General features: G+C 51.6%; 1 protein-coding gene and 1 long non-coding RNA gene across 6 annotated transcripts; one reads left to right on the top strand and one right to left on the bottom strand.

The window, feature by feature from the left end:
- Window positions 1–155: 155 nt before the first annotated feature.
- On the bottom strand, window positions 156–10046 carry RCC2 (regulator of chromosome condensation 2). 5 transcript variants are annotated; one of them, XR_014887845.1, is made up of 16 exons: window positions 8662–8802; window positions 8486–8560; window positions 6784–7103; window positions 5211–5304; window positions 4961–5104; window positions 4750–4881; window positions 4579–4667; window positions 4069–4183; window positions 3651–3817; window positions 3045–3225; window positions 2857–2962; window positions 2684–2756; window positions 2487–2564; window positions 1027–1720; window positions 819–924; window positions 156–450 (listed from the first exon to the last, which is right to left on the bottom strand). XR_014887845.1 is itself a non-coding variant. In XM_085242227.1 (14 exons), exons 3-14 carry the CDS (start codon window positions 7096–7098, stop codon window positions 1616–1618), a joined length of 1599 nt encoding a protein of 532 aa, XP_085098353.1. In that variant the 5' UTR covers window positions 7099–7103; window positions 8486–8560; window positions 9783–10046; the 3' UTR covers window positions 156–1615. The 5 variants fall into 5 exon arrangements, 2 of the variants coding, with proteins under 2 accessions (XP_085098353.1, XP_085098351.1); XR_014887843.1 differs by having other exon boundaries at window positions 819–1720; XR_014887844.1 differs by having other exon boundaries at window positions 156–924.
- LOC109370847 (uncharacterized) lies at window positions 8720–10192 on the top strand. The gene is made up of 2 exons (XR_014887846.1): window positions 8720–8858; window positions 8974–10192. It is a non-coding gene; the product is annotated as an uncharacterized LOC109370847 (long non-coding RNA).
- Window positions 10193–10999: the final 807 nt, after the last annotated feature.

Raw genomic sequence — 10999 nt, 5'->3', positions numbered from 1 at the left:
TTTGGTTAGAAAAGAAAACGGGCAGGAATGAAGGTACGGAACTTCACGCCCCCACGATGAATGTTAGGAGAGCTTTTGCTGGTTGCATCGCTGCTTTGAGCCAGAACTGGGGATTGGGGTGTGCATGCAGTAGCTGAGAGGCGTACACAACGTCGTTTATTTAAACATTTACTCCAAGAAATATAAAAAAACATGATGAAGACAACGACAGCACTAACCGGGAACCTGTCGCCTCATCTAAAGGGAACACTGCTCTGAGAGCATTGTGGTTTATTATTATTCCATGCTTCCAGCCTCCTCCTTTTGCTGAGGTGCAATGGGGCACAATGGGACCTGGAGCCCAAATTGCTTATTTAGGGGTGAAAATGGCTTTTTGCTGTTTTTCCACCCGTTCTTAGGCTGCAGCATATCGTTGTGCCCATTTGGGGCTGGCAGCTGATGGGGATGATCCTGAAATATTGCAGGTAGAAAAAAGTGGGGATAAGGTTCTAAAAGCCCCATTGGGGTGCTGCATGCCCTGACCTCCTCCTGCAGCAAATCTGAATATTGCTCAAAAAAACAGAGTATCTGACATCTCTGCCCCGTTGCTCTTCCCATTCTGGAAGTTTTGACTCTAACACACCAAGATAAACCCCAAAATAAATCCTAACCCCAAAGCAAACGTAAAGAACCCTCCCCCCCCCCTTTTTTTTTTTTTTCTTTTTTTCTCCATAAAATACTGCAGAGCTCCCCACACAGCTGCATGTGGGGAGCGGAAAGGGATTAAAAAAATTCAAAATAAACCCTAAAAACTAGAAAATAAGGTAATAAAATATCACCCTTGGGTTGTGTGGAGGCAGAGCTGGGCTCTGCATGTAAAGGCACCTCGTTTCTCCAGCACAGTGCACAGCATCGCCCCAGGAAGGGCTTTTGGCAGATACCAGGCTGAAATAATAATAATAATAAAAATAATAATAATTAATGGGAAAAGAGAAAAAAAACAAAGGGAAAAAGCTTGCACGATGCTTCAGGGCCTGCTCTTCATACCTGAGATCGCCCTGGGATGGGCAGTGGGGGGTTTGGGGAATCCGCAGGTTTGGAGGCATCCAGCTCAAAAAATGATGCTGGGATGGAGAAGGGAGCACGGGGTTGTCCCTATGGGTATGAGATAGCACATCTGGTCCAAGATCCCCAGAAGAAAAGGGATGCTGAGGAAGGAGGGTGGGAAACACACACAACCCTAAAATAATAGCACCCAAAACAGAGGTTATTTGTGAAAAACGCCCCCCAAAATTGCGATGTTGTGGAAAATGAGGGGTTTACTGGTTGAGTTTTGCTCCAAGCCTACAACTAGAGAAATCTGGTAACAAAGATAATAATAATAAAAAAAATTAAAAATCTATGCCTACACCCAGGTGAACCCAGCACCCCCCTTTCTGTGCGGAACAGCAATAAAATGAACAAATAAAAAGAACCTCAAAACCCAACAACTAAAAAAGCCTGGATGTGCCAAAAGGTCCTGCGAGGGTGGGGATGGGAAATGGAAAAGCCACGGGGAAAGGTCTTGGCCGTGGAAGGGGGGAATCCAACACTTTGGAAATTGTAGGAGAACAGGTAGTGGAGCTGTGGACTGCCCTCAGATGGTGCGGGGGTTGTACTCCGGCAGCTTGCGCAGCTTCTCCTTCTCGGCATCGCTCTCATCGCGGGCAATCACCAGTGAGTGGGCATAGCCCATGGCCACCTGCAGGGAGTGGGGGGTGAGGCACAACATCGCTCCTGCTGTCGGACCCCCTTCCTTTATACTGGGCTATGCTTGAGAAACATCCCACAGTGGGGGAAAAGCATAGGTAGGAACACCCTGTGAGATGGGAGAGTCCCATGAGTGGGAGCAACAACTCATGGGTGGGAGTATCCCAAGGTGGGAACATCCTGTGGAGGGGAGCATCCTCTAAGTGGCAGCATTACACGGGTAGGCACAACAGATGGGTGACACCATCCCATGGGCGGCACCATCTCTTGGGTGGGAAGAACCTATGGGTGGGAGCATCACGAAGGTGACAGAAATCTTACAGATGACTGCATCTCATGCTGTTAGTGTTACATGGGTAGGCACAACCCATGGGTGAGTCTCCCATGTGCGGCACCATCGCTTCAGTGGAAAGAATCCATGGGTGACAGCAACTCACGGGTGGGAATAATCTACGGGTAGGAGTGCTGGATAGCTGTCAGCATCCAATGGGTGGAAGCACTGCATGGATGAGAGCATTACACGAACGGGCACAACACAAGGGTGACAGCATGTCGTGAGTGACAGCATTCCACGAGTGGCAGCACTGCAAGGTGCCAATATCACATGGGCAGGAGCAATGTATAGGAGGCACCAACTCATGGGTGGGAGCATTGCATAGTTGGAAACATTGCACCGGTGGGAGCACCCATGGGTGGGATGAGCTACTGACGGTCCCAGCCACTGCTGGGGACACAAAGGTGTTTGGGTCCCTGCTTACCTGCTCCGTGTAGATCCCATCCAATGTCTTCACCTCTTGGGCAGCCGTCGATGACTTGGGCTTGTGGTCCCCATAGCCCTGAAATACACAAGCACAACCCCAAAAAATTGTAGTGGGCTGACAAGCAGAGCCCCTGCTCCAAAAGATGAGGGGTACGGCACAACTGTATGGTTTAGAGTGCCATAAATCCTTCTTACCAGCTCTCCAAAGGTGGGAGATGGGCCCCAGCTGATGGTGCTCTCGTCCGCCGCCACAATGATGCTGCTCTTTCTGCAGCACAATGCAAGGTGCTGACTCCAGCACCCTGCACCAGCAACCCCCTTGCCCTCCAAAACTAAGAAAAGGGAGATTTTGGGGGACAATCACTCACCCACAGGCCAGGCTGCGGATCTTCCAGCCACACAGGTCCTGCACTGCTTTTGGGTACATGGTGGACTCACGGGAGGTGTTGGTGGCACCCCAAAAAAACAAGCCACCTGCAAGCCCCCATAACACATATTAGGTCTGCTCCTATCTGTGTGGATTTGCTCAAATTAGGGATGCAGGGTGGCCACCCACCTGTCTCACTGACAGCAAAGGAACATGTGTAGCCAGCGTAGATCTGTGCAGCTCCTCTGCCTGGGAAGTCAAAGAGCTTGACCAAGCGTGGCACCATCTCGTCCTTCTGCTCTGCGTGACCCAGCCGCCCATAGCCACCAAAGCCCCAGGAGAAAACACGCTTCTGGGAGTCCAGGACAAGCTGTGAACAGGGGGATGTACAGTGAGTGAGGCTGTGTGCAGCTTTGGTGCAGGCGACACAGCGGCTGTACGGACTGCAGAGCGCATTGCAAACCATGGGCACGCTGCAGAAGCTTCACCCTGAAATGCATACTGCAAGCCTCCACCCTTAAACGCACGTTGCAAAAGCCTCATCCTTAAATACAAGCTGCATATCTCTATCCTGCATTCTGCAAGTATTCATCCTTAAATGCATGCTGCACTTATCCCTTAATGCATATTGCTGATCTGTCCTTATGTAAACACTGCAAGTATACGCTGCAAACTGAAGCAGGGAAAGCTGGCCAAAAGGGACGCCTTCGTTTTTTTTGCTGCAGTAACACATTTGCAAAAAGCAGTGCAACAATAAAAAGCAAAAAGCACAGGGCTACACTGCTGACTGCTCACCGTGTGGTTGGCCCCGCATGCCACATCCCGCACCACCACGTTGGGGACGGGCAGGATCTGCCCATCTTTGGTCTTCTCAATGAAGATGGCCACGCGGCGCGGCACCAGCTCGCAGTCGTACTCTATGCGCTGTGCTCGGGCGATGAACTTCCCATCTGAGTTGTGCCCTGCACAAGGACGTTACATCACCAAGAAATCCATTTCCCACTTGCAAAACCCCTTTTGTTTCAGGTTTGCATCCTGTTTTTTGAGTGATTTTTCTTTTTTTCTTTTTTTTTTTTTTCTTTCTGGGAACTGCTACATCAGCTCTGAACCCATTTCAGAGATGGGAAAACTGAGGCAGGGAATGTTTCCTACACTCCAAACCCCATAATAGCCCAAACCCTTAAAAAAAAACCATCCCAAAACATGGCCATACCCAGCTGCCCGTACTCCGGGCATCCAAAGGAGTAGAGGTTTCCTTTGCAGTCCATGATCATGCTGAACTCAGCCCCACAGGCCATTTTGGTGATGGGCTGCCCATTGTACATGATCTGTACACGAGAAAGACAAGAAAAAGGCAAAGAGCTGAATTTCTAGGGGGGAGAGCATCTCTGGGCGCTCACCCCCATTCTCTCTCATTTTTCTTGGCCACAAGCTCCCCTAAAGCATTGGATTTTCACCCTAAAATGGAACAAGAGACTTGGAAGGGGACAGCCAAAAATCCTACAGAATTTCTACACAGTGTTTGTTCCTAATGATATCATTTTCATGCCACTCCACTTCAAAGCATCTTCAATAGGGATGTCCTTACACGCTAAAGGGGAACACTCCAACATCCTAATGGGGTTTGCATTCTGTGCGTGCATTTTTCAGTGAAAAAATACAAGTATGCTGCTTTTCACCCCAACAAAAAAAAATGGAAAAGCATAGAACAGAGTGGATTTACCTGTGTAGGGCTTGGAACAGCATCCGTTTGGTTCCCAAGACCAAGCTGCCCCATTTTGTTCTCCCCAAAAGCATATACGGAGCCACTCTCTGCCAACCAAAATAGGGAAAAGCCATGAAACGAGGGCAAAAATCAGCAGTTTTAGGGCATTTTGTTGAGGTTTTTCCCCACCTGTGAGAGCCAGCGTGTGGTTCCGGCCACATGCTGCCAGCACGATGGCCTCGCTGCCCAGCACCTCGATGAGCTTGGGGGCTTCCACACGCTTTGTGTCCCCATGGCCCAGCTGCCCCTTCTCATTGCGACCTATGGGAATCATTAGGGTTTAGGCCGCACTGCAGGGTTTTGCATGTTTTTCTGAGAGGTGTTTTGGTGTTTTGCTCACCCCAGCTCCACAGCTTGCCCTCAGCAGTGATGAGGAGGCTGTGAGCCGCACATGGTCCCGAAACCACACTCCGCACCTGAATACCTGAGAGACACCCATACCTGTGTGGCCCCCACAAATTCTGGCCCAGGTTTCGATATGCAGCTGGTGGGGGAAAAAAACAACACAAGAGCAAAAAAAGGATGCACAGCATGAAATGTTTTGTTGTTGTTGTTGTGTTGTATGATGTCTGGCGATGCATTTCGCTCACCTTGCTGCTTAGGCACTTCTTTGCGGCCGATCAGGTCCCAGTTGGTGGCCCCAAAGATCAGGAGCTGTCCTCTGCACTTGGAGCCCTCGAGTTTCTGCAAGGGGCAGGGAGGATTCATCAGATCTGCAGCAATGTCAGCCATGAGGAGATTTTTTGCATGCAGGGTGGATATAGGGTTGCATCCAAGCTTGCGACCAAATTGCATTTCTGAGCCAAACTGATGGGGACAAGGGGGATTTTTTCCAATTTTGCATTAAAACCCCCAATGTACACTGCATGCAAGCACTGCATCCCAAAAGAGAGACGCATACAAAACACTCCCATTTCTTCAGCTCCTCATCCTTGCCAATGGGTCTGAAATTGGGGGGTTTGCTCTTTGCAGGATGGAGCATGGATGTGCACCTCCTCCAGTTCTGGCTAATCGTTAATTATGGCTTTTCCCCATCAAAAGGATGATGCTTTGGAGAGGAAAGCATGTGCAGCACCAACTGCCTGCAAAAGGCAGGGAGCAAAAGGTTAATCAGTACAAAAACAACAACAGAGAATAAAACAACAAAAAAGCCAAACCCAAAATAAGGCAGAAAAGAGAAAAAAGGAACTGAATGCTTGTAATGCAAATGGGAGGGCCAGGTTGCAGGCGTGCAAAGTGAGGCACTGTGTGCATGCACACTTCTGTGTCGTGCATGCACACTTCTTGCTGTTGCACTGAGTTAAAAATTCTCCAAACGGGTCATCGTGGAAAAAACCGACCCAAAAGCTATGGCTGGGCTTCCCCTTGAATGAGAGCAAAAGGAGGGGCCTTGTAGTGCAGAAATAAAGGGGGAGTCACAGCTTTCACAATGGGAGAACACCTTAGGGGTGCTTTGTGGCAACTGGGGATGCAAAGAGGTTGCAAGTTTTGGTTCGGGGGGCAAGCTGGGAGCACAAAGGGCTGCAATAAAAAGTGGGCAAATCTGTGTTTGCAATGAAGGGGTGAGTTGGGGGGAGTTTGTGATGGGTTGCAATAAAAGGGGGCCGTGGGGGTTCAACAGGATCGTATTATGGGGTGCAGTGGGGTTGTGTTGGAGACAGAGAATGGCTGTACAGTGGGGGTGCATTAAAACGGTGCAGTGGAGGGCAGTAGGGGTGTAAGGATGAGGTTCAAAGGGTGCAATGAGGGGGTGCATGAAGGGGAGCACTGAAGGACCACTGAGGGTAAAGCGAGGGGGTTCATGGGTGGATCCAGCAGGGGTGCCAAAGGGAGCTGCTACGAGGAGGTGCAAAGTAGGGGTAAATCAGAGGGGTGCAAAAGGGGGTGCAAAGCTGGGGTGGGTTAAAGGGATTGCAATGCATGCACTGTGGACACGATGGGGGGTGCAGAGATGCAAAGCAGGGGTGAATCAGAGGGACGCAAAGGGTAGAACGGGAAGTGCATTCAGGGGGTGCCAAGGGCTCGAAGGAGGGGTTGCATCGGGGGTGCAGAGCAGGGCTGCGGGGGGATGCAATGGCAGGAGCAGAAGGCGGGTTAACCGAGAGGGCTGCGTTAAGGGGGTGCAGCGGGGCTGCAGAAGGGCACACGGGCAGCGCAGCTCACGATGCGCTCCTTGCTGTGCTCGGGCTCGCAGATGACCACCGCCTGTCCCCGCGCCGCGCCGCCGGGCCCGGGGCCGAGAGCCGAACCCGAGCCGGGCGCTGCGGGCCGGCCGGGCCTCCTCCCTCCTCCTCCTCCTCCTCCTGGGCTGCCGTCCCGCGGCCTCCGCTCTCGGGGCGCCTCCTCGTCGCTGCTACCGCCGCTGCTGCCGCCGCCTCCTCCGCCGTTACGAGGCCTCCGCCTCCCTCCCGCCGCCCCGGGCCTCCTCCTGCCCGGGCCGGGCTCCCAGGGCGGCCCCGCCGCCTTCCTCCGGGGCATGGCGCCTGCGAGGGGCGGCCCCGACGCCGAGGAGAGCCGTCAGGCCCGGCCCCGCGCGGAGCCTCCCCGTCACGCCGCCGCGGCGCTGCGCGGCCCGGGCGGGACAGCCCGCCCCCCCACCGCCATCACAGCGCCCCGCCGAGGGGAGAGCGCCCCCACGGCGCGGGGGGTTTGCGGTCCGTAGGAGGGGGGGTCCCACCTCATAGATGGGATGAGGAGGGGGGATTATGGGGGAGGGATATAAAGGTGATTGATTGGGGACAGGGAGGTGGTAAAATGAAGGGGAGGGTTAGGAAGGGGGTGGGAGGGGGTACAAAAAAGGTGATTTGGGAGCGGAGAGATCTGCAAGGGGTTACTTCTAAAGGGGGGTCGCAAAAGTGGAGGCTGGAGTGATAAAATGGAGGGGGTACAAACGGGGTGATTGCGAAAAAGGAGGGGAGTAAAATGGGGTTGGGGGGGCTATGAAAAGGATTCGGGAAGGGGGTGGGAAGGGGTTCCTAAAAGGTGAAGGGAAAGGGGGTGAGGGGGTGCTAGAAAAGGGAGAGTGTAAAAGGGGTGGTAGAATGGGGGGTGGGTAAAAAGGGGGTACAAAAGGTGGTTGGAAAGAGGAGTGGAGGTGGGGGGGCAGAGGGTGCTACTGGGTGTTTTTTGCGGGGGGCTGCAAAAGAGTACAAAAGGGTGATTTGGAAAGGGGGGGTCATCAAATGGGGACTTGTAAAGAAGGGATGCAAAAGATGATGTGCAAAAAGAGGGTAGAATGGGGGGGTTATAAAGAGGGGGGTGCGAAGGAACGATGTGCAGATGGTATTGGGGTTGAAACGAGGGTTACAAAAGGGCGACGGGGGGGGGGGGCTGCGGGCAAAAGGCTATCACGTTATAAACCCCCCCCGCTTTCCTTGGCTCCCCCCCCCCCCAAAGGGAAGCAGCGCTCCGGGGGTCCCTCTCACCCCGCACCCCACACCCGCACACCTGCTCGGGGGGGCCCCGATTGTGCCGCCGCCGCCTTCGAGCCCTCTGTGGCTGTTTGCTGGGGGGGTTCCGGGGGCGATTTTTTTGTATGGCCGAATCGGGGGGTAAGGGAGAGATTTTGGGGGGAGAAGGGGGAGAACGCCAAAAAACAGTCCAAATGGGGGCCGCAGGAAGAGCAGCCCGGGGTGTCCGTCCCGTCGTCCCCCCCCTCCCCGTCCTTCCCCTCCGTCTGCCCCCGCTTTTTTTTTCCTCTTTAATTGATTTTGAACAATGGGATCTCTGTCTGTCTCTCACTGCACCACGTGGATCCGCCTTCCTTCTCTCTATTTTATTTTTTCCCTTTCCCCCCTCTTCCCCCCACTCCCTTCGGCCCCCCAACTCCATGCCTTCCCCCCTCCCTCCCCCACCATTTTCAAACCTGGTTTAGAGCGAAGGGTGCAGCATACAGACAGCACCGACCCCGGGGCCTTTGCAATATTTTTGGTGGTGTTTCCTGTTGCGGAAAAAAAAAAAAGGAGGTTGTGTATTCTTTTTTTTTTTCTTTTCTTTTTTTTCCCCCTTCTCTCCCTTTCCTCCCCCTTAGAGCCCACCCACCAGATGCACTTAAAATGTAAATATGATCCGCCAGGAGAAACGCTGCGATACAAAACAGAAACACATGTACGGGCAGGAGAAAAAAATGCAAAAAGAAAAGCAAAAAAAAAAAAAAAAAAAGCTTCAGAGAGGAAGAGGCTGCAAAGTCCGGTGGTGCACAGACAGCTCCATCTTTAGGACAGGAAGACTGCAGGAGGGTGAGAGCCGTGAACCGAGGGGTTCCCTCAGTGTGTGGAGGACGCTTCCATTCCCTTTCTTGCATTGTTTGGCTGAAAGGTTGCACCCGTAAAGTCTTGTTTTTTATTTTTGCAGGTGTAAGGATGCACGTGCTCTTTTTAGTGCAAAAAGTTTTGCTGCCACGTTTTATTACATCCCTTGCAATCTTTATTGCAGATGAAGGATGTACTCATTCCTTTTTTTTTTTTTTTTTTTTTTTCAGGAGTAAAGGTGCACTCCCTCCCTTTTCTTGCAAATCAAGTATTTTTGCAGAAGAGGGATGCATTAACTCCCTTTCTTATAAATAAAGTTTGAAGAGAGGGATGATGCACTCATTCCCTTTTCAAAGAGGGAGAAGGTGCATTCATTCCATTTATTGCAATGAAAGATTTTTTGCAGGGTCAAGGATGCACTCCTTTTTTATTTTTATTTATTTATTTATTTAATGGTAAAGGAAGGTTGGAGATGCACTCACTCCCCTTGCAAAGAGAGAGAAGAAGCATTGATTCCCGTTTTTGCAAATAAAGTTTGAAGACAGGGTAGATACACTCATTCCCCCTGGAAACAGTGAAAATGCATTCATTCATCTTACTAGATTTACAGGAAGGAAGATATCCTCTTCGTTATTACTGAGATTTTGCCAAGGGAAGATTCCCTTTGCAAAGATTTTGCAGGGGGTGGATGCATGCATGCTCCCCAACTCTCCCCAACAGCTGCATTTTCACACAGCAGCAACGTATGGACAGTTTTGGGATCTGCTCCCAGGGGCTGCTGGTGGGCGATGCCTCGTGCCCCGCCACCTGCAATGGCTGCAAAATGCTGCAGAAGGCCAAACCCACACAAAACTGCATTTTCAAGAGGATTAACTCTTCAGTGGTGCATAAAGGAAAAATGAAGTTGCTTACTGAATCATCCGTGCCGCATCTTGGAGCACAATTTGGAGACCAGAAGCAAAACAGAGGCAGGAAAACGCTTTCAGATTGGCGCCACGATGCCCGCGCAATGCCGGGCTTTGCAAAAGGTGTTTGCAGAGCAGCAATATCTCCTTGCTGCTGGGTTGGGTTTCAGCGTGCAGTTGCACTGAGGCCAAGTTCCTCCCATTTACTCTACAGCCCGCAGCAGCTTTCTTCCCATAATATCCCACGCTGATGATGTCCTGCTGCATTTTGAGGCACTTTGTCCTAACTCTGATAGAAGTCAGCCCTGGAAATGGAAAGATTTGTTTGCAGGAATGCAGGGACCCTGTTCATCTGGAGGTTCCAGGATGTAATCTTAAAGATGTGATTAAAAGAATGCTGGCTGCTCGACTCTAAAATTGTGTTTTTTCCCCAGTGTGCTAATGGAGTTATAAAGGGGTTGGGTGGAGGGGGAAATTTCAAGGCACAAAGCAAATCCCATTTCTTTAGGGCTTTTTGCCTCTATCTTAGCCAGATTCTTGCGATAGGATTGAATCGAGGAATCCTCAGTTCCAAAGAGTTTTTCCCTTTTTGGCAAAGGCAGCCACTCCAGTTGCGTCAGGCTGAGTGTTAAACTGGTTTTTTCTGGGATGAGGACAAACTGGTCTAGCCTGTTCTTCCCAAAGGCTGCTGGATGGGGAGCGACTTCACCCCAAATGCCCTCAGATGGGCTTTGGCAGCCCCAAAGAGGGGGCTGCCTCTAGATCCATCTGCAGCCGTTGGACCTCCAGTAGATGATGCAAAGCAGAAAGGTTACAGCACACCCCGCCTGCACAAAGCACCCAGCACCGCACTCTGCCCTGGGAATGGGGTGGGTGCAGCGTGGGAACCAGAGCGCTTTGCATGCGCTCATTTGCTGCATTGCATCTGCAAAGTTGCATTTGCTGCATGCTGAGCTTTCCAAGCAAGCAACGCAGGCAAGGATGAGCTGGAGAAATTAGTGTGTTTAGTCCCGTTGCTCAAAAAAATAAACCCACCATAGGCATAATTTGCATTTCTAGTGACATAGGGTTGTTTGCATCACACGCAGCAGCAGCAGAACTTTGCATGGCTGTGGGGTTTGCAGTGAAGAAATGGGCAGTGAGCATGGGCTGGGGGGTGGCAGCCTTTTGAGGTGCAAGGTTTGCTTTGCACAGCCGGCCCAGCATGGTGCAGCAGGAAGGGGT

Source organism: Meleagris gallopavo, chromosome 23, assembly GCF_905368555.1.
Source record: "Meleagris gallopavo chromosome 23, MGAL_WU_HG_1.1, whole genome shotgun sequence".
In the NCBI taxonomy this organism is placed as follows: Eukaryota; Metazoa; Chordata; class Aves; order Galliformes; family Phasianidae; genus Meleagris; species Meleagris gallopavo.
This window is presented reverse-complemented; position numbering and strand designations above follow the sequence as displayed.